Consider the following 23129-nt stretch of genomic DNA (forward strand, 5'->3'; position numbering starts at 1 on the left):
GGCCTAGCAATTTGGACATGCTCCCCATGTGTTGTGGACATAATGAACTAGAAGCAACTTTCCCACATGTCACTCCACACTATCTCCCTGTTTCCTGCTTTATTCACAGTCCTGTCTGAATAATTTATAAAAATCTTGAAAATGTAACTTGAGAAAAAAAAAACAGTGGTATAAACCAGAGCATGAGCCATTGGTTGTTTTGGTCTAACTTTAAGGGGTTGCAAATTAAGGAATAAACACCTTTGAAAGTATCTTATTCAGGATTATTTATATGCTCATGACTGCCTGGTGGATTAAAAAATAAATAATTAAAAACACTTTAAGAGATGATTTATATTCCATTTTATTATGTTATTATTTGTGACCTGGCAAACGTCTGTCCAGTTTCCATTCCTTAAACAATTCTTTATTCAGTGTTCAGGATCCAGCCCCTGTAGCTGATATGGGCCTGAGGAATAAAGAGAGGTGGGTTAGGTTTTTTTTTTTTCTTTTTTTTTCTTATCTCTAAATGTCCAGCTAGAGAAATCTATGTACAAATCAAAGCCCAGATGAGTTGAACTACAACAGGAGGCCAGCTTGCTCTATTGCTGCTGACACCGGGGGTAATTGCCCTGCTCCAATGCTGAAATGTCACGGCTGCTCTCATCCCAGGTGGGCTATTCCATCAACTAATAAATGCCACCACCCCTCTCCGGGCACCAAAGACCATAACATAATATGGCGCCAAAAACTCATAAAAATCAGTGAATGACACCTGGTGACAGATGTAATCGGCAGCACTTATCTGTTTCTAATTAAACAGTGACCAGTGATTCTCTGTGTATAAGAAAAATTTTAGGAGATTAACAGGAGTGTTGATTAGGAACTTGTACCATTCTGATCTTTTTAGTGCACTTCTGAGAATGTTTTGTTCAGAAAAATCTCCCAAAAACAAAAAAATCAAGCTGTTAGAATGCCCAAATGCCTGAAATCAGGATGTAAGACAAATCACAAACTTAACCATTTAAAACATCACAATATTTCTTCAACATACAGATAAACTGTTTCCAACTCATAATACCATTCAGCTTTAATTTCAGCCAGCAATTACAACAGACCTTATCTCATTTATATGCTAATAACACCTCGGAAGCCGGCCCTCGAGCTAAGCACGGATAGCCTTTTGAGGCTGGGGCTCGTTTACCTCATTCTCCTGCCTGACTGCTCTGACCAGCAAAGACGGGTCAGTGTCTGAGGGGATCAAGCAGCAGCTCAAGCCTGTGTGCTGGGGGAAATTTAATTTACTGTGACATATTGTTGGTAGCACTTACAGAGGTTATATGTAGTCTTTTGTTTGGAGATACAGACACAAGGGTTACCTTGACCTCCTGTTTTGTTTTTTAGCAGCAGGGATTTTGTTTGTTTTAATAGAAATCTTAGTTAAACAGAAAATGACTGACATCAGACTAATACAAATAAATGTGTAGGTTGAAAATTTTTATTTGAAATGCTCTGTCATTGCAAATTTAATTTAACGTGGCTGAGTGCAAAACCCTTCCCTAACAGGAATTGTAGCAAGCTGCTCTGCCAGCTTTTATGATGCGGTTGCTGCACCTGTATGCTTAGCTCATAGGTGCTGGCTCAGACTTGAAATACTTTGATGATCTTTTAGGCCTGAACCACATGTATATGGATATTTTTTTGATCTGATACCTTTGTCCTCGTTAAAAAAAAAATCTCTGTCCACACCACAGATATATCTCTGTCCATACGAAGAGGCCAAACTGAAAACAATCGCCTCTGAAGCCTGCAATGCCATGCCTGGCCGATAAGTGGCAGGTTAGCAAAATGTGAAAACCATAGAAGAAGGATGTTACGAGCATGCGAAGTCAAACACAGTGACTTGTTGCTGGGCGCTTGACGTCATTGCGCCAACACCAGCTCCGTTTAACACTGCTACACGGATCCACTCAACCGGATATTTTTTTACTTCTTCACTTTTTTATCTGTCTTTAAAAATCTCTGTTTATGTGGGTGAAATCGCTGTGTTTGTGTGGTTGAAAGGCCCAATCGGACAGAAAAATGTGTGTTCAGGAATATATCCATATGCATGTGGTTCAGGCCACAGTGGCATCATCATTTGCCATGACAGCTTTAGCAGGACAACAGCTCAAATACTGTGTGTCGAGAAGGAAAAAGCACAGGGTGGTGTCCATAAATTCTTTTTACAATTTAAAAAAATAACAAAAGCAAATGAACAAACAAATATGTGGAAATAGTAACAAAATGAAGATATATTGTTTTTTTTTAAACTAATTTAATAGGAGACTCATTTTGTAGGAGAACCTGAGAAGTGGCTTGTTTCACACGATCAGTGTTTTCTTCAGATGTTCTTGGTTGCCTCTTCCACCCTTTATCCAACACTGTCCCTGTCTCCATTCATTTCTTGTGCCATGCACAAATTGAAGGATGTGACAGTGGGTCTGTTCTATACTTAGCTCTGTGGTTTCACTGAGTTTTTTGTATTCGATTTTGTTTCAATAAACCAAGACACACATTGTGCCTTTTACTGAGGAGTAGCCAATTTTTAGGGGTTTTATCAACAGGATACCAACCACAATGTGATTAAAAACTTTGACAAGTAAATAAAAAAACTGAATAAGATATATATTATTAGTTGGCTTTGAAATATATGTCTTAGATTGCAAAGGGTCTTTATTGACACCCTGTATAAATGAAAATAAAGCGTTGATTTTGGAGTTAATGTGTTAACACTGGCAGTCCCATAAATAATCATTGGTATTCCAAAATAGCTTTAAAGTCAGGCATGAGAGGATATTGGTTACACTAACTGAGCCGCCTGGTTGCTAATTTCTTACTTCTAATCAGTATTCAATTCCTGAAACATCCTGCAGTCTTAATGAAAGAGGGGGAGTTCTTTTTGGGAACTGGGGAAAGACTTCTATTGTTTTATCCCAGTCTGGATTAACAACAACTTGGCAGGAAAAGTCACATCTGAGACGTGACTGGAGTATTTACCTAAAGCTACGAAACTGATGTCAGACTGCAACAGTTGTTACTAACAGAACATCAGCCAGAGGTGAAGATAGGACTGCACAGAAAATGAGAAGCAAGGGTCATCAGGTGATGAGCTTTGTCTTAAAATGCAACCCTAGGAAGAAAGAGACAATCCTCCAAATTGTTGTGTTTGTTTTTCTTGCATGTTCACGAACAACACAAGAGCCCTCTGCCTTTACAGACCTATGATAACAACACAGAGCTGGTCTCTCTTCCATCCAGTGTCCCCTACATGTTGAAAAACCCGACCTGCCTCCTACACAGCAGTGTAAGGACATTAATGAGGAGCACTGTATTGATTTTCTATGAAACCACTGCACTGCTTTGTTGAATTTCCTTAACCTTGGCTTCTCTGAACCTGAGACTGCCCAATTCAATTTTTGTTTGTCTGTTTTTCATCTCTCTCAAGGGGAAATTTCATTAACTTCTTACTCCAGTGCTTGGCATCTGTTCTTCCACCAATAGAGTTGAACTGGGGGAAAAAAAGGAAGCATTGGAAAAGTCAGCCTTCTCTTGGAGGGTAGGATAAGATATGTACATCTAAAAAAATGTTGTGTTCCAAAACACTGATTGTGCGTGACGGATCTGTGCTGTCACCTCTCAACAACCCTTGAATTTGAAGCTTGTGGCGAGCAGTCTCCCACTCACAGATGGGCGACGACAGCCTGTGTTTCATGCTGCGTTTTAAGCTCATTTGGGCTCACCAACCTTGGCAGGTCAAAGGAGAGCTATGGGCATACCCAGGCCTGTCAATGACAGCTGAGCTTTTGGAATGTTGGTGGTCTGTTTAACAAGCGTAACATCTTGACTTGTCAGCGCGGTAGGTGGTTGAACCAACACTGTGCCTCTGGATGGAGCTTAAAGTTAAGTCCTGAAACCTGTTTCACCTCTGCTCTTGAGCTGCTGTGAATGTGTTTTCATATAATAATAGTTGTTTGGTTGCTACTTGTGTAGATATGACACATTCAATTCTTTTTAATAATACATCCTCCTTCTCAGAGGCTGATCTTGTACACAAAGGATGTGTATCCTGGTGAGGGTTGATAGCTATAAGGCTGCCAGTCTGCAACCTCCTGCCCAACCTGTAAACTCCTGTTGTAAAGTAGGTCGGTGCAAACAGAGACTGAGAAAGAGAGAGTTGCTGCTGGGAGCATTGAATTATTCAGCCCAGTCCGCTGAGCTCTGATAACACAAACATAACATAAGCAGCATCGAGCTCTGTGCAAGACAAGCGGGAAGCTGAAACTCTCTGTATGGGCAAAAGTTAGCTTTACAGATATTTCATATCACAAAATAGGAGAATTTCAAAAGGCTGCACAGGCTCGGACGGGCTCTTGTGCAGAACTTTTTTGTTAAGCAGATTCTTGTATATTCATACACATGTCTTTATGTGTTGCCCCATTTTTCATGATTGTGTGACACTCACTCTTTCCTCCAGATATTTCAATGAGAAAATGTTATAAAGTGAAGAACTGCTGATATCTGAGTTTCTCCCAGCCTGCCCCTCATCTAAACCCCAATGTAAGCCTTTGATCAGCTTAACCTGCTGTACGTCAGGGTATGTTTTCCACTTTCCTTTTATATGCAGAGGTTGTTAACTTTTACAACCCCCTTTGAGTGATGGGAGGGGGAAGTGCATACGTCTTCACAAAAAAAATCTGTCGAGGAATCGGCTTTTTTTTCTCCTCATCACGGACTTTCTGCCGTGTCTGCCAGATCCAACTGAATTAGATGCGGATGCAGACGTGCTCATAAATCTTACAAACACTGAGGTAACATGTTTTAGACTTGCTTACCAGGTGTAATTTGTCAGGAATGGATAACTGTATTTCACATAGAGCGTAGCCTTCTGCTTCGGTGCAGCAGTTATAAGGTTTGGTGTTCACTGTGGCAGCACTAAATCAATGAAATGGCAGAGCTGTTCAGCGAGATTGAGACGTGACAATGTAGGGTCACTAACCAGGGGTTTTGGGATAAAATGTAAGAAATATCTACAAATATGAAATCCTTATCTCTGTCTATTCCAATTTTACTCTACAGAGCTTGTCAATTACATTTTTTTTGCTCCACTCAGAGCTCAAATGCAGCAGATAATAACAAGGCTCTCCCTATTTAATTGCATGATAATTAGGGGACACATTTGCCAACATTGCCTCTCTGATTGCACATGGAGTAGATTCCCTCCCCCCTGTTCTGTAAGCAGGACACGCTGCAGAGGCAACAGAGGATACGTCATTGTAAACAAGGAATTACCTCAACGTATCCACATGCTGCTACCTGATAGTAAAGCTTTATGTGTGATGTTAACAGTGTCATAAAACGGTGTGGGGACTGTCCTTCTCTTTTTGTTCCAGAGGAGTAATCACAAGGTCAGATGGGGTTCCCTCTTAGACAGCCTTAAAAAAAACCCTGATAAACAAGGAATTAAGAAGGTTAAAAGTGGGATACTTTTTATTACCATTTGATAATTGAAATATTAACATTTTACTGTAGAGAATGGAGGAAGACATGAAGCAAGTGGCTCATGTAGTCAAACATCTGCGTTAGCCTTGCTCTAAGTGCTTGGCCAGCAGCACCCAAAAAGCTAATTTTCTAACCGATGCAACTCTAAAACATCCTTTTAAACACAAAATGCCGAAATATTAGGAGGTTTACAAAACTTAAAATTGAATATTGTTGTCATTTGGGCTTGTATGAGTTTTAGATAGCTAACTTGTTAATCAGACCTAGCTACCATGTGAGTCTTAGTGGCCGTTTACACGACAAGGGTTTTAGGGGGAAAGCAAAAGTTTTGTTGCGTTTTGGTGTCGGGTTTACATGGAAACAGCGTTTCAGCCAACTTAAAATGCAAACTTGAAAACGGGCTCCAGATTGGAATTTTTCTGCAACACTGCCGACACTGTTGCCGTGTAAACAGTAAGCCGTCGTTTTCGGTGGAAACGCTGACGTCACACTCTGCTTTGCGCAAGCACATACAACAGTACAACAGCACCGTTGTTACAACCACCGTGGACTATCGTGTTGTGCTTGTGCTGCTCAGTCTCCTGAATCTGCTGACTGTCTTTCAACAAAATGTGCATCTGTTGCTCCACTTCTGCACTTAGTATTCACCAATACACCGGATGGTCGGCCCAACTCTACAGTAGAGATCTACCAAAAGCTGCTTCTGGACAAGACAGTTATAGCGCCACCTACAGGCCTGGCATGCTTACTACAGCGTTTTCAGTCCCTCTGTGTTTCCATATAAAAGCAGATTTTTTTCACTGTGTTTTAATGTTTTCGAATGAAACCCTGTCGTGTAAATGGGGCCTAAGTCTCTGAGATATCTTTGGCATGTTTTTTTAACATGGTGTTGATGACAGATCAGAGAAACTGGTCTCCTGCAGAAGCTAGCTAACATTTTTAGTTGTGAACACAATCCATGTCTTAAGCTTTTAACACTTTAGTTACTTGTTTTGAAACAACATCTCTGCCAAATAGATATGTGTACTTGAAGCATATGTTACCTGAATTAAACTTTGCCTTTTATGCAGAAAGAATTTGATTTTACTAAAAAGAAAAGCTGCAGTCCCATAAAGACAAATAAATCCAATCCAATCCAACTTTATTTGTTAAGCACTGAATAAAAAAAAAAAAACATAGTTAAAACAAAGTGCTGTACAAGAGAGTGAATATATATAATATAAATAAAATATAATTTATTTTAAATAAATTACCATTCAAATGTTAAAATTGAACAGGAGTGAATAGTTTCTAACTGGTGTATGATTTTAGACCCATATTTGAGACAGGAAACAGGTATTCTCTGGGAAGTTCATCAAAAATTCATACATTTATCAAACATAACATACAACCACTAAAACACATTATCCTGTTTAAGATCGACATAATAATATGCTTACTTTTTTCTGCTTTTTTGTAAAACAGTTCATATGAAAAAGCAACAATAACAACAGTAACAATATTTTAGTGTTTAACATATGATTTTGAATAAAAACTTTGAAGATTCTGGTGAATTAATCAGAAACGAGACATAAATTTGGATAATATTTTTTGAGCACTGTTTATGTAAAATTCTAATGATCATCAAACCTTAACACTTCTTTAAAGCCTGAAAAATGTCACAGCTGCCATGCCTTGTAAATCCAATCTGCCAATCATTCAGACAGGCAAACAACCAAGAGTTAGACTGTCAAACATATCAAGTTAAATACAGTGGCTGGTGAGCAAGAACAAAGAATAATCCTACAAGTGTCAAATTTGTCTTGAAGTAACCCAGATGTAAATTAATGCACAGAAAGAGATGCAGCAGATTTTAGTACCAACACATCTTAGTAAAAGAAATCTATCTATCTATATATAAAGATATATACATGGCATTCGAATCGAACATGTGATTTCAGAACAATAAAAATGAAAGCCTAAGTGATGCTCAGGCCTCTTCCTTTGATGCGCCAAACTTTATGTTCAAGGTGAAACTCAAAGCAATTAAACTTTCACCTCAGCTGAGAGTGCTTTCAGTGTGCCTTATACTTTACAGGGATAATACCTTTAAGGGTTACAGAATAAAATGGCAGAGCGTTGTTTGTATAACACTGCATTTTGTTTGCAGAAGATAAACTACCGTTTTAATGAATATGCTGCAGACAGGTAAACATGTCTTATCAGGTGGCCCTTGCAGGGATATGTAAAATGTACCTGATAATGGAGCTGAGCTTCCTCCACACTCCATTCGAGCTCATCACGCACAGTCTGGTTTTCTCCGTCTCCCCCACCTTCTCTGTCACATCGGCTCTGGACTGTCAAGGAAACAGCTTGTGATCCAAACCCCTCTCCTGTTCTCCTCAGTTAGATAAATGCCACATACTGTTGGAGTCCTGGGCCGTATTTTTAGACTGCCATAGACAGGACCGATAATGATGCCACCTATCAACAGTCCCATTATATGACACTTAGAAGGAGGTGTGCACATGCTGCGGCACTTTTTCCAACAGCACACTATATACTTTTTACTGTACTTTTCAGGCTTGCTTCAGGCCAGGAACAGATTTTCAAATCCACAGTAAATACTGAGTTGTTTTTATGCTGTAAGGTGCATTTGTTCTTGATTTTGTAGAGGGGAAAATATACAGAGGAAAACTGATCTTACTACAACCCACCACAGCGCCTGTTGACTGGCAACTCTGCAACTAACCAAACGTGTGATGTTTGCAGTTCAGCCTCCTGTGAAGGTTGTTTTGTCAGCTAAAAAAAGTTATGTTGCACTGCTGTAAAGTCAGGGATGGAAAGGTTTTTGATTTGTTTTTTTTCCTAACCACAATACGTTGTTATCTCATAATTCATTATACTGATAATAACAATGATTATCATTATTTTATTTTTTTTATTTATTTATTTATTTATTTATTTATTTATTTATTTATAATTGTTATTATTTTTTATTTATTATTACCTTATTTTTTATTTATCTATTTTATTTTATTTTTTTAACTGGCTTTCAAATAATGATATGCTTAATTAAGGGTCAGGATATAGAGCACACAGACAACCTGAACAGTGTGGCTCAATGCTGGATTTATTGCTGAACTAGAAAAATCTATATCTCTTCACAGCTGTCATTTAAGGCTTAATTTGCCCAACAGCCAAGAAGCCAAAACTTCTTGGGTAGAACCTGGTTAGCACTATCCTGGGAGCAACAGGTGAAATAAAAAAATAAACACCAAAACCAGCAATCTTGCTACTCTTTCGGCCCACAAGTTTTAAGTGTTTGAGGGGAGAGCAGATTGTAGATCCATGTAGGTAAAGGAGAAGTTGATTAAACAGCATTGAGCAGACTCTTCTTATCTGACACATTAGGGTGCTGACAAACAGGCCAAGTATAATGCAAGGATTGATTGCTTTGAGTTCCTCTCCAAATGAAGCTTCTTACCTAGTAGGTAATTAGGAAGTGAGCAGATGCTGGTATTGAGTGCTTTGAGCTCCTGAGAGAGACAGTAATTGTTTTCTGCTGATTGCATGGCCTTTTGACAGGAAAATGGGTCACTGCAGTAGTAGTAGACAGACTGGTTTGTGGAGACTTCCCATGGACTCTGTCATAGCAAATGCGGAAACATAGAAAGACGTGACCAAAATGAACAAAAAGGCTAAAATACTGATTTACAGTCTTTTTACTGTGGCTTGAAAGAGAAGGTCTACTTCTGATGACAAACTGTTTTATTCACCACAGCCATAATGCCTGTTTAAGAGCAACATTTAGCCTCACTGTATTGTATACTCTAACTTACCCCTCTGTAAGTAACATGTTGGAAACTTTGACGCATAAACTTATTTCAATTTAAAATGTTGTTTTTTTTTTTGTTTTTTTTTTAAACTGTCTCTCTGGTACCACCTTATTACTTTAACATGATGTGCAGCTCAAATAAATCCCTGTTTTACTCATGCTGTTTTTTTTGAAAAACCATTATTTTATGCTCAGTCTGACACACTATATTGTAGCTTCTGTTTCTATATGGCACCTCCACTCCAGTAACCCTTTCCTTCTGATTGGCCAGCCCTCGAAAGGCTTGTCAGGGTAGAGCTATGGGCAGACCTTGTTGTTTGATGCCCACACCTCCAATGTGTCAAGAGTGTCAAGAGCCAGTTAGGAGATTGTGTGATGACCTCATTATTACAGCAAGTTGAGTCGAGATCTCACAAATATCTTATGCTATTCTTGAGGAAAAAAAATGAAAAAGTTTTAAGCAGTTTACAGACAGAGCCAAGGATTCCTAAGACATACGAATCTGTAGAGGTCTCACAGTTGTAGTATTAAGCATTTTTACTCTATACCTATGCCTATGTAAGGGATAATAACCTGTCTTTAAAGGCTCCTTTAAAATCTCTTACACTTACTTCTCAGTAACAAACAGTGCAAAAATAACAACTGACTTGTCAGTTTCACTTCTATGTTACCAGCCAATCAAAATAAAGAAGGACCGGCATAAAAGCTGGAATAGATGGAGTGACCCAAACTTGTTTTTTTTCTGAGGTTTGAATCTATGGTCTTGAGTCTCTGCTACTTGATTTCTATGAATTCTGTCTTATTAGACTGTCTGGCCACCTTCTGGCCTGGAGCCTTAAGTACACTGTCATAAATTACTTTTAGTGAGACGTGTTTGAATTGGAACTAAATGGAAATCGGATCAAAACAAATTTTCTTTGTTCAAGACAACTTTTTACTGGATACAACACAAGATAGTGTATTTACCATTACAGTTACATAGTGCTATGGTTTGAAACGTGACATCAAGCAAACATTGTAGCAGCCGCCTATGTACAGCGCTATTGGAAGCCAGGTGTTCTGACGTATCTGTAAGCTAACATGACAACAAGTAAACACTGTCAGTTTGTAAGTTGTTAAGTAGCTGTCTGTATTTAGCGCAGCTGACAGTCAGGTGCTCTAGTCTAAGACATGTCCTTAATGTGTAATATTAGTAAATCCTGGTTATGTCCTGCCAGTCATCTACCAATCAGAGCTAACATAACCTCACTCTTCATTTTATTGATAGACTCTCAAGTTTGAACAGACCACTGCAGAATAAATGCTGACTGTGGGTTGGAATGAACATTAGCACAAACAGCTTAGCTCCTGTGTTAGCCTTTAGCCTGTGCGCTATCTCTCTCCTGTTTAGCTTTATAACCTATAACATGTAACCAGTAATATTGGAGTTGATAATCTCATTATAAAGTGAGGATTATGATGAGGCATATATCTAGAAGGGAGACGTTTGCGAGTTCACTTAGAAACTCCTCACTGCCCCTTTAACAAGGCTGTAAACATGTTTATATTTGCTGTAAAAATGGTTTTATTTGGCTTGGTGTGTAAGTGGTTCCTGGTGCTTCTGGAGCCAGCTTGAAGTGGACGCTTGACAAACTACAGATTTTGGCATTTATATAACGTCTTTTATTATTGTTATTATTATTATTATTTTTTTTATTTTTTTTATTATTTTATTTTTTTTATTATTATTATTAGACCCAAATGCTGCTTGCAATGGACACAGGCCCTAATTTTGTAATAATGACTCTATCAACCCAAACTGTGACAATGTATCACAAAGTAGCTTTCTACCATCCATATGAGGCAAAAAAAAAACATGAGTCACATTACTGACTCTATATATGATGCTTCATTACTGATATTGCAGTTTTATTTTCTTTACTGCACCTGTCATTCAAAAAGGCTCAAAAAGTGCAGTCAGTTTTTTATTGACATATTTTGCTCTTGGTCACAGTTGCTATCTCCTGGCTTTTAATTGTTTTTTTCCTTAACAGTCATTTCCAAGTCAAGCTTAAACTGTAACAAGCAAAGACTTTAACTGTCTTCCTGGAAACTAGCTTTGTAAGATCATTTCAATGAAATATTGAGTAAAAACATAAACATTGTTTTGTTTTTGACTCCTACACCAAGCTGCACAGATCCAGCTTTGGGCATCAAATGTAAACAGCAGTGTTGGTGTTGGAGAGCCAGCGTAAGCAGCTGCTTTCTCTGTGACCCTTCAGTCACTTCACTCGTGGGACTCCACTGAGGAGATGCTGTTTGGTTTTGTTGCATGCTGGCTCCATCTGCTGGCGATTTCTTCAACACCATGTGCTCAGCTACTGCAGCAAAATCAGCCCCAAAAAATCCAGACCAACATAATTAACGCCTTATATTGAACCGTGAGTCGTCAGAGAGAAATACGTTGGGTGCGTCAGGTTTGAAGAAAGCAGTGGAAAGGTTTCCCACAAATCTCCTCCAGAGGTCATGAGTTCATCTTGGTGGTGACGCACTTTAAACGTCTCACCACAGTAAAGGACTTAATTTACATTTAGTGATCTAACAGATTAAGAGGGATGGCTGAGAGGTAAACATGGCTGCCCCTCGTTCTTTTGACTGCAGTTCAGCTCCTCTGGGCTGTATTGTCTGCTGCCATAACAACCTTATGTCACCAAGTCAGAGTTACAATATCTCTGTGTCTTGGTTTTTCTTATCAGCACAGCTCATGACGTATGTGCTGTGAATCTCCTGATGGAGAGATGTACATCAGGATGGTTTTAGGTGCTGGTCTAACATCTGTTGAGGAAGAACTGAATTTGGCTTAAAATGCCTTTAAAGGGATACATCAAGTAATTTTTTCAGAGTCTGAAGGAAGTCTAATGATGGCCTTATAGATGCTAATAAACAGTAAAGTCTCAGAATAAATGTTCCACATGTATTGGCTCTTCTTCACTCTGTCATGTCCATGTTTGTGTACCGTACAGGGTGAGAGGCCCCAAAAAGTTTTACTGGAATGCCTATCAGCAGGCAGCTGCCTTGTTAAACTCTCTCTAGAGTTTGTATTGTGCCAGACATATGGCACATGTTTCTCTGACACAAACTGGACAACAATAGCGTTGTTTGTTGCCCTCCAAATGGAGAAACTGAGTCATGATTATTTAAACGTCTCACACATACTCTCCTGCTGTCGGGGAGGAGAACAAAGGTCCTTTGAGTGCAGAAGCAGCTCACAAGAAGTCAAATCAGTTTCCTGAGATCATTTCAGTTCACGTACTTCTACGTACGTTTGATGCATAAAAACTCGAGCCCAATGCAGAAGAAGAGTTTCACAGACTCGACTTTCTTTCCCGTCTTTGCCAGGACAGGGAGGAATACTGTTGAATCTGGGAGAAGTCAGAGAAGCCACAGCTATGCAGCAAGCTGGGCTTTGGCCTCTGTCTTGCGGCGGATCCTCCCCCCTTCGTCTGGAAGCTGTTGAGTTTTTCTCCAGATGTGGCCGCCTGATCTTTTTAATGATACACTTCTGCAGGCAGGAGAGAAGAAGAAGTCGAGGTTTCAAGAGAAACGTCACAAACACGACTTAGTTAGAAACAGTTTGTGTAGTTTTTCCCTCTTCAGAACAATCTAAAACTATTTGGAATTAAATGATTTTTAATGAGCTTTTGCAGATGGAGGAGCTTCAGTATTTAACTGTTACACAATCAGGGGAATGTTCCAGATTCACTCTGAAGCTTTTTCTATAAAAGGCAATCTCTGAGAAAACGTGTTTATAGAGGGAAGATGATCACTTCTTCGGACAACTTAGAGACCAATAATGAATTAAAGTTAAGACATTTCAAGCTTAAAGCAGCCTAATTCAGTTGCTTCTTCTCTTTAAGTGAAAGAAAATCATGTTTATTTTCACCAACACCTCACCCATGCTGTCTAGAACAGAAAAAGCTAAAGAATTTCCTCCCAGAGACATTTTGGACTTGAGGGCTGAGTTTTTTTCTCTCTCCTGAGTCCTGTCACGTTCACAGTTTGGAAAATGCCATTGGGCTTAAACAACAGGTGTCTTTGACTTGGTCGTCGTCCAGAAAGAGAGCAGGTTGCACAGCTGTCTGGCGCACACACACACACATATGAGCACACAGACAGAGACAAGGTTCTTAATGAAAGATAGCAAACAACTTCTTTTCTCGGGTGAACTCGGGTTCTTGTTAGACAGCGCTGGCGGGGAGATGCTCCTGCTGTGTCTTTTGTATGTGCAAGTGGACCAAACAAAAGCTTAGCGAGGAATCTCTGGGAAGCCCAAGCTGTCGAAGAGGAATGCCCCCTCTCCCTCTGTCTCTCCTGGCTCAGAGCTGGATCTTAATCAGTCACTGGGGGGGCCTGCCGAGCCGAGGGCCTCCAGGACCTACCAGGCAGACAGAGAGTCACTCACTCCTGACCTCACTTGCCTCAATAAACCCTATTAGAGGAGTAAAAGGCTGCTGATGTGATACAGATAAATCAAAGTAAGTGTCTCCTGCTAGCCTTTTCACTGTCCAACTCCTTATGTAATCATTCAGGAAATAAACTATCTCAGTAAGTTTGTCCTGATTTCCTATTAAAGAGATTTTAAGATGTGTGAAAAGGGACAAAAACACAAAGCTGGAGGTGAAAGTAGAGGAAAATAAGTAACAGAAAGGGTGTGTTTTTCCTTTATAAGAAGGCGGGGTTTTCTCCCGGGGGTCCTGAGCCAAACTGGTGTTATGTAACAGATATGCTGCTCTTCATCCTGATGTGGAGTCAAACGAAAGTTTACAAGCACCGAGACTGACTCAAGTTGGGTCTGTGGTCATGGAATATAGGCTACGCACATTTTAGTGGTGCGTCTGCAGAAGGGAAGGAAGATTCTCAGTGGAGCTTTTTTCCAAGTTAAGGAACTGTCCTACATGCGTAAAACTAATCTAAAGTGACCTTAAAGATTGCCAAGGATAAAGTCTTTGTTAGTTAATGTTCAACTTTTGAAGAAAAGAGGAACAGCTTTGCGTTGCTGGAGAGGAGATTTTGAAATGGGACGCAACATTTAGGCTCTGAAAGCCGCTGGAGAGCACAGACATGGGCAGCGGGACAAGCAGAGGGAAGAGAGTAGCACCTGCGGATGACAGCGAGGTGATCGTAGCTAAGAAAGCCGTCACTGCACCCAAACAGGACAGCCATGCGTTCAAGCCGCTTAAAATCCATGCGATTTTACGCAACGCGCGCAACCGTGCGCAACCGGACAACCACAGCGAGGGACACGACTCTGACTTTTCCAGAGAGGACGAGAACATCGATGCAGAGCTCGATACGGTGCTCGCAGAGTACGAGGAGCGAGAGAGAGCATCCGTGAAGAAAAATCCCCCAAAGAAGGCTGTCATCAGGTCTAAGACATACGGACTGTGCCACTTTGGTCAGGAGGAGGAAGAGGAGTTCAGCTCAGCGCCAGAGCCACTGGAGTCAGGAGGAGACGCGGGGCCACGTGGCTCCCACGGCGGATCAGGAGACGTAAACAAGAGAAGCAATGATGCTTTTACACACTTTAAAAAACACGCACCTGCATCTCCCATCCAGAGAAATGTAAGCACATTTAGTCTGTTTTCCAAAATCTGATCGTTCTTAAAAGCGTGATCCGTATTTTTTGACCAGATTGATTCAGGAATGACGTGAAAACACACCGCATTTCATTTATTCCCTCTCTGGGTTGTGTTTTCCCTCTGCGCAGGGCTTTCTGACAAGAGGGGCTTTGTTGGAAGCAGTTCCCACATCAGGGCAACAATCGTAAGTAGACAACACTCATAAATAATTCATGCTCGAGCTCAGTGGAGTAGTAAAAACCCACGGAGGGTCAGATCAAATTCTCTTTAAAGATATCAAAATACAGTCTGATGTTTTCAGAGGGGATCAGATTAGTCAGCAAGAGATGCAGAAACGAACAAGTGTGCTGCTGCTGCCTTGTTAGATTAGAGTATGGAAAGTGGAAGAGTATGGAACGGATCTGCGTAAAATGTGCCAAGGACGGGAAGATAAATTAAACTTATTACCACTTTTTCTTTACCAGGGTGACCCTCTTCCTTTAATAAAATCGTTCATTGAGCTGTGGAAAGATTTATTCAAAATAACCATTAAATCTGTTGTCTTGTATTACCATATTCTTCCTTTCTGCAGAACACCTGGCAGCTGCCACAGCTCTTCTCTCACCATGCCAGTCATCCTGTACGATGGATCAGAAGAAGAGCTGATGGACACTATTGAGAGAGAGTTTAGTTGACCCCCAGCTGGGATTGCTGCTGGACAGCTCATGTCCTCTCAAGCTTTCTTTATGCAACACATAAGCCTGCAGAATATGCTTAAAACTAAAGGTAACCAGGGTTTCTTTTGACAATTTCCTGCTGTTGGGGAAGGCTACATTAACCTCTGTTTAAGCAGGACTTCTAGATAGATTTGACCTTGTTGTACTGAGACTGCTCCAGTCCCAGCCTTTGCATCCACCCGAGTCTTATTTAACAGCATGAAGCAGTGTAATTGCAGCGTTATAACAGCAGTTTGAACAGATGCCAGGAGGTGCTCTTTTACAGAGCAGCTCTGTGAACAGACAGAGGCCTCCTTGGTTTGTTATCTGCAGTGCTAAGGTGTCACTGTCACCCCCTCAGTGCTGCAAAGCCTCCCACTCAGCGTGCACCTATTTATTCATCAGCTATTACTTGTTTGATTTTAACTTGTCTGTTAATAGTTAAAGGAGAGAATGAAGTTATTTCTCTGGTTGCTACAACTAAGCAAGGCACATTCTTGAGGCTGTAACATATGCAATGAAAACATTTTCCACCAGCAGTTCTGTGTGTGCACAGGTTTTTAAGAGGTAACCCTACAAGGTATGAGCAAGGATGTTTATTTAAGGTTTCCTTCCTGACCACAGTGCCTGCATTTACTTCTCCACCCTTATGAAGAAGGAATGTGTGGTAACAGAGACTCCCAGTCAGCAGAGCAGCTGTGTTTAAGTCACTTTTAAACTTTGAAGTCTGCTGCCACTTAGTGGTGGAGCGTTGAAGTTGCACGAGCTTGTGCATTCATGTATATATGCTTTGTGTAAACACAATGCTGTTGTTTTGGTTCAATCAGATTTTTTGCCAGAAAAATAATCTGGTGGAGGGTTTTGTTATTAAGTTTTGTACTACAATTAAAAAGCTCTGTTGCTTTATGACTTTTTGGTTATGTGTGAATTTTTCTTAAGAACGATCTTGTGGATGTATCTTTTTGACAAACGCTTGTAGTCTCACTAATCTAAGGATTCAAAATGCTCAAAAAGTCTTCACAGTGTCGTTTAATCCTCTCAGTCATCAAACAACTTTGTGAGTTTCATCAAGCTGACAGTATAAATAAAACTTGCATTTCTAAAACAAAAATACAACATCCAATCTTTTTTAAAACTCATTAAAAAAAAAGTAAAATTGATGCTCCACAGTGCAGCTGAGATGTTCACACTAAAGGGAGTACAGTACTTCAATAAAAGGACAGTCCTTTGTTTTTTGGCAGTAAAAGACTCTTCTTGCTAATATTTCTGTTTCTTTGAAGGCCTGTAGAAACACATCCTCCTCTGCACCGCTGTCAGGAGTTTGGGCGGCAGGAGAGGCAGCTGATTTCCAAGCGAGTCAGAGTTCCTCACATTCTTTGCGATGTAATCCACACAGATCCTATCAGAGCAAAAAGCCTGTGATTATTTTTCATTTCTATTTTGGGGGAAAGATTACATAATCAAAGTCAATACATGACCTACAAAGAGCAACATTTATAAAAGCATATTTCCTTGTATCGACAAGAGGAGAACAAGGAAATTAAAATCACTGATGAAAGATATGTATGAGTACTCAAAGAGATTCATCACATGTACCTACCTACTGCTGTCAGTAAGCTAAATAATAAAAAAAAATTAGCAAAAGACACTTTTCTTGAAGCTGAACCTACTGCCAACTTGGTTTGAAAAGATGGATGTGCAAAGTTTAAAGAGGGGGTATCCTGCTTTTTTGTAAGGCTTTATACTGCCCCGCTGGTACCCCAGTAGTAGCTTTACAGCTCACAAAATTCCCTTTTTTTCTCTACTGGATAACTCTCATTTCAGTCTCTTTTGCACATGATTTGTTTAGCTGCTGCCTCTTTACAGCTATCTGTTTTAGCAACCCCCTTCTTTCTGATTGGCCAGCCCTATAGAGGCCAGTCAGGGCAGAGCTATGGGCAGACCTTAGTGTTTGGGGTCCACACCTCCAACGTGCCATGAACCAGTTATGAGATCCTTGTGTGATGACCTCATCATTTCAGGAAGTCTCATGAAGATCTCGTCAACCTCTCATGCTATCCTTTTAATTTTTTTTTTGCTTTTTTTAGCGCTTTAGAGACAGGTTTAGGGATTTCTACAACAAATGAATATTTAGTGTTTTAAAAATCTCCATGTTTCATTGGGATATCCATAATTGTTATGGATTTATAAAATATGGAAAGCATAATTACCCCTCTTTAATGAACCTGTTAAATTCTCCCCTTACTTTTGATCTTTTTAGGAAAACTGTGTTAAGTCTTTACCTGAATAAGGGATATGGCTGCGTCTGGAAAACAAGTGCATCATTGCAGTGACCCTGAAAAAAAGCAAAGTCAGTAGAGGTCCATTTCGTTTTCAAAGAGGGAAAATCAGTTTTATATTTTTATCACATAACCCCAGAATGTAAATCACATGTAGCCTTATTGCTAAGTTTTAAGCAAAATGAAATGTTGCAAATACCAGCACCCTCTGAGTATAACATTTATACTGGAGTCTTTATGGACAGTTCTAGAGATTGTCTTTTAGACCAATTGATTGACCTGCATTAACTGATCTGTAGAAGTGTCACAAATCCACATCTCTAATTTTAGAGCCCAAAGTGTATGAGCTATACTTACAGTGTCGACAAGAAGGATGTAGTCACAACTTCCACCAAACACAATCACGTCAGAGTCTCTGCCTGGACATGCCGTGTGCCACAACCTGAAACCAGAAAACTTTCAATATCTGTACGTCTGGTTACATAATTTACAGGAGTTTATAAGTTCCAACCTCGGCTTGGTCTTAAAAGGATGCTCAACTTCTCTCCATTTCTTTGATTCAACATCAAACAACCAGCCGTCACCTGGCAAGGACGAGTAGGTTATTGTTAAGAGAATAAGTGGAGCACAAGCAAATCAAGGATAAGAAGATGTATGTAGATTATTTTACTCATTGGTTTGCAGTCCACGCTGAGACCTCCAAACAGGAACAAGCTGCTGTCTGATAAGGCTGTGAGTGTGTGCCACGACCGTCCCACTGGACTGGTGGATGCAGGGACTCTGAAAGATATGTTTAGACAAGACTGTCATCCTGAGTTTGTACAGCAGAAGAAAAAGAAGAGGAAAAAGGTCAATTTAGTACAATATATCTTCTTTGTATTGTTTTAAATCGTACATTTCTGACCAAGTCCACGATTCCAGGTCAAGACAGTGGATGTCGTTTGTTCTGGTTTCCTGCATTCAACGGAAGATAAGAACATGACTTTGATGTACTGTCCTATCTTCTTGTGGTCTATCTATAAATTCTGATGCTATTCTGAGAGGGTTCAAACCATGACTCTGCCTCCACAAATGTATCCTCTGTGCCCCAATGTGGCGCTGGCATGGGCAGCCCTTGGAGCGGGGGCACGGCCCTGCACAAATAAAACCATCAGTATCTGATCATTTAAGGGTTTGGATAAAGTAAATCAAAGCATGAATTACATCATAACTGACTCACATGGGTGTGAGGTCGACTCCACTTGGAATGTGTGGGGTCAAATATATGAACCTCATTGTTCCATCCCCAGAAGATCCCCTCCACCTGAAAACGACAACATAGCTTTACAAAGGACACAAAACTGGGTTCAGTTTGCCCTCATTTATATGGGTTGACATATTTCAAAGTCCTTTCTCTCTTATACAAATGGCACCTAAGACGATAAATTAACTTTTCAACAAAAAATGTGTTAGAAATTGTTAGAAGTCGTTAAAATTCAATACCGATGATGCTTCATCCACAATGAAGCTTCTGTTCCTGCTATCCTCATCAGTCAGTAGCTTGTGGCCATATCCTCCAAAATAGATTATCCTGAATATCAAAGTGCAGAATGTAATTTTTGCTTTGGAAAGAGAAATCAAACACCTGAACAATCAGTATTTGTTTCCATATCAATAAATTATATAAAAAAAGAGCTCTGATTTGTAACATGAAGATGAAATTTCTCAAGTTAAAGCTTCAACCAGCGGCAGCAAAGAGCTGAAAAAGAATGTCAGTCAATAATCAAACTTTCACCCACCTTCCTTGGTAAACCCAGTAGGACAGCTTGTCTCGAGGGGATGGAGCTGAGCCAACCTCATGTGTGATCTTCCTCCATGTGTATTTGCCGTCGGTCAGGTTGACACAATAGATCTGTTGGAAGTCAAACAATGATCACAGCTTCATGTCAACTTTACTGAACTTTTACTGTGACTGTGGTGTGTTCACACTGATCCATCATGTCCATCTATGTGTTGTCTAAAGCCTTGTTTCAACAAGAAATGATCACTTAGAGCTAATAATGAATTGGCATTTTTATGGTCAAATTAACTGAGAAGGGAAGAAACTTTTTGCAATAGGTGAATTTTAAGCAGGAGTCTTCAGCTGAATAAGTCATGCACTGGGACTTACAAAAGATAATTCATAATTTAGAGTTCAAAAACACACAAACGTCAATAAAAATGTGATTTATTTATAGTCCACTATGACTTAATTGTAGCAAACTGTATGTAGTGCCAGCCATAAAATTTACCTGATTGGTCTGCCCATAGTCATCACAACCTCCAAATATGTACATGTGACCATCCAGGGAGCAGCCGCAGGTCCCTGACATCGGGGGAGGAACTTCCCCTGGCATGTGAAACACTTTCCTTTAAAAAAGTTTTAATGTGTGAGCACATAACTCACATTCATTTATGGTTAAACAGTTCAATACTGATCACAAAGCATTAATTCACTATTCAATCTGACATGACTAAACTGAGAAAAGAAATATATCTGAGGAAAGTCAGCGTGAAGACCTGGTGTGACATAAGAGGAAAATATTCATCACTGATTATCTTTTCAAAGTCCAGGCATAAATAAAATGTATTCAATATTCTTACCAAACACTTTGTTCCAAGTCATACATCCAGATTTCATCATTGGGAAGGAAAACTTCATCATCACCAACTGACTGTAAGAAATACAACATGTCAGTTACTAAATAATATGCATCCATAAGTTCAAAAGTTGTATCCTCTGAAAAAAAGCATGTGAGTAAATGCCTTCAATTGACTGGCTTTGTTTTACAGACAGCAACATCTTTTCAAATGTATTTTACCTTCTTATTGTCAAAAAGGATTGTATTAAGAAATTGTGTCAAAGTAAGGTGACATCAAATAGATTTTTTAAAAAAACACACCCAAATAGATGTCTATGTTAAAATTTCTTCTTACAGCGACACAGCTCATTTCAAAGTTTAAAGCAGGGGTATTGGGCTTTTGGGGGGGGGCTTTATACTGTCCCTCTGGTACCCATGTGGTAGTTTTACATGATTTACAGCTAAAAACAAGAGAATCTCGATTTTTCTCACACTGGTCTTACACCGGTCGGTCACACTGGCCAAGCATGCTTCATCCCCAAGGTCCAGTTAGTGCTTGTGCATAAAGCCGTGCGAGCTTTGGCACACTTCAGTGAGGTGTACTTCAGCATGGTCCACTTCATGCACAAGCACAAAAACACGTACACAGCGAGAGCACGGCACATCTGAGATCACACCTCTCAAAACTGTTTTAAACAAAAACAGGAGTGTGAGGGGGCATTTTTGGACCAAAATCTGTGCTCTCTATTGTGTTGACTCTGATGAGATCATGCTTTGTGTTAACAGACTCTTCACAATGACCTAGGCAGGGCCAAGTGTGAGGCTCAAGTCTGGTTCATGTATAAGTAGTGTGACCCTGGGCGACACTGGTAAGTGAGGAAACAGTACTGCAGGGGGCGCAATTGTGCTTGCGTACAGCACAGTTTGGATATCCAATGTGACCGTGCCCTTGGAGACCACTTATTTCAGCCTTTGTCAAAAACACTTGGTTTAAGCTGCTGTCTCTATAGGTCCCCTGCTCCACAAACCCCCTGCCCTCCGGTCGGCCCTCTGGGGTCCTGTCAGTACCAGAGCTATGGGTGGACCTTGGAGTTTGAAGCCAACCAGTCCAACGTGTTATAAGCCTTTCAGGAGATCCCTTTGCCATGAAGATCTCATCCTATTTTTCGAACTGACAGTTATGAGCATTCACCGACAGATTCAAGGATTTGAAAAACATGAGCATGTAGTCGTCTGAAAATTTGTGCATGTTTATTATGAATATCAAGCATTCTTACTTTAAATCTACATCTCAGTCATTGTAAAGTATAACACCCTCTCTTTAAAGTCTCTATTTAAGTCTTTTACTCTAGTTATTCAGTGCCAAACAGTGCAGAAATGATAACACTAACTGAGGAGACCAGCAAAAACAACAGAGCCATAAGAAAGATAACTCCATGGGCCTGTGTGCATTCACATTGTTTGTTTTGTTTTGTTTTTGAAAGATGGCTGGGGCTATTTTCCCATGGTCAACGTTTTCACATTACCAATGTTTTCACGTTAAGCATTTTAAGGAAAAAACCAGTGGACACATGTATCACTACAACATCTGTCCCTCTATGTATCTATGTATCAATTTAAAAGTATGCACGCTCAGTATAAACAGCAACCATGTTTCTTCTATGTTTACAATATAGGAAAGCATACTTCCCTATCATTGAGTGTTTTCCTATCAGTGTATTTTCATGTAATGTACTGATTACATGTAATTTGTAGTGTCTGAGATAAACTTAATTTTAAAGACATGGAATTATTTTTGTTATACTGCAAAAACGAGTAAATACATAAGATGTAGTGAGTTTTACATATGATGTATCCTTTTAGTGTAAGCCTTGTACCCACTTTAGCATATTTGTGAAATAACTGGTTTCCTAACAACCACAGGTTGTAGGGACTGCTGTTACGCAAACAGGAATAACAACGTTGAAAAACCTGTTTTTGTTTACGTTTTCGGTCAGCTTTTCTCACCATGTATCCTCCCCACACATACAGCTGGTTGTCCTCCACCACAGCCGTGTGTCCGCTCCTCTCTCGGGCCACCAGCTCCGAGCAGTGCCTCTCAAACGCAGAATCCATGACTGACCGCTAAAAATAGAAAAAGGAAGACATGCCTTTGAGCCTAAAATTAAACAAATCTGTCTAAAAATGTCACCCACGCTCTCTACTGCACACAGGCTTGTGTTGTCATAATTGTAAGCAATGCAACGACAAAATGGCACTGGAATGCTCAGATAATAATGTTTTCATATATTTAAGAAAACTGGTGAAGTCTGTTTCCCCAAATTGCTGGTTAACACGATGTTACTTAATAACGGCAGTCGTTAGTACCCTGTTAAAACAATCCACAAACGGTGTCAACAGTCACGAAACACGTGAACAAAATGTGGTTTTCAAACCTTGTTATAAAATACTTACATGCTACAGCGCCCTTTGAGATGTACAGTTTTTTCGCATGTTTCAAACCTCAAAACAACAGACTACAAATGTCTCGTTCTCATGTAATCTTCACCGCAACATCAGTTACAAAATAAAATGCGACTTCCTGTCCCTCCCTTGTCAAA

The 23129-nt window shown here is 39.9% G+C and overlaps 2 protein-coding genes across 3 annotated transcripts; one reads left to right on the forward strand and one right to left on the reverse strand.

Annotated features, from left to right (window-relative positions):
* Positions 1-14119: 14119 nt before the first annotated feature.
* LOC141806010 (uncharacterized) lies at positions 14120-16476 on the forward strand. The gene is made up of 3 exons (XM_074691229.1): positions 14120-14938; positions 15084-15139; positions 15527-16476. The coding sequence occupies exons 1-3, from the start codon at positions 14438-14440 to the stop codon at positions 15627-15629; spliced, it is 660 nt and encodes a 219-aa protein (XP_074547330.1). The 5' UTR covers positions 14120-14437; the 3' UTR covers positions 15630-16476.
* Positions 16477-16639: 163 nt separating this feature from the next.
* Positions 16640-23128, reverse strand: LOC141806009 (kelch domain-containing protein 1). Of its 2 annotated transcripts, none has more exons than XM_074691228.1 (14): positions 22984-23128; positions 22537-22653; positions 20552-20622; positions 20200-20297; positions 19708-19820; positions 19412-19499; positions 19149-19232; positions 18982-19062; positions 18825-18883; positions 18600-18709; positions 18441-18513; positions 18287-18371; positions 17933-17985; positions 16640-17049 (listed from the first exon to the last, which is right to left on the reverse strand). In XM_074691228.1, exons 2-14 carry the CDS (start codon positions 22554-22556, stop codon positions 16908-16910), a joined length of 1077 nt encoding a protein of 358 aa, XP_074547329.1. In that variant the 5' UTR covers positions 22557-22653; positions 22984-23128; the 3' UTR covers positions 16640-16907. The 2 variants fall into 2 exon arrangements, with proteins under 2 accessions (XP_074547329.1, XP_074547328.1); XM_074691227.1 differs by having other exon boundaries at positions 16646-17049; positions 20200-20317; positions 22984-23126.
* Between the last annotated feature and the right edge of the window lies 1 nt (position 23129).

This window comes from Halichoeres trimaculatus, unplaced genomic scaffold (genome assembly GCF_033239565.1).
Source record: "Halichoeres trimaculatus isolate MK-OKI-2021-1 unplaced genomic scaffold, fHalTri1.1 fHalTri1_scaffold_17, whole genome shotgun sequence".
In the NCBI taxonomy this organism is placed as follows: Eukaryota; Metazoa; Chordata; class Actinopteri; order Labriformes; family Labridae; genus Halichoeres; species Halichoeres trimaculatus.

Coding starts and splice junctions, on each gene's coding strand:
- LOC141806009 (XM_074691227.1), bottom strand. CDS start 22,644: ATGGATTCTGCGTTTGAGAGGCACTGCTCGGAGCTGGTGGCCCGAGAG. Junction 19,063..19,148: donor GGAGTCGACCTCACACCCAT/GTGAGTCAGTTA, acceptor TTATTTGTGCAG/GGCCGTGCCCCCGCTCCAAG. Junction 17,050..17,932: donor CAGCCATATCCCTTATTCAG/GTAAAGACTTAA, acceptor TTGCTCTGATAG/GATCTGTGTGGATTACATCG.
- LOC141806010 (XM_074691229.1), top strand. CDS start 14,438: ATGGGCAGCGGGACAAGCAGAGGGAAGAGAGTAGCACCTGCGGATGAC. Junction 14,939..15,083: donor CATCTCCCATCCAGAGAAAT/GTAAGCACATTT, acceptor CCCTCTGCGCAG/GGCTTTCTGACAAGAGGGGC. Junction 15,140..15,526: donor CCCACATCAGGGCAACAATC/GTAAGTAGACAA, acceptor TCCTTTCTGCAG/AACACCTGGCAGCTGCCACA.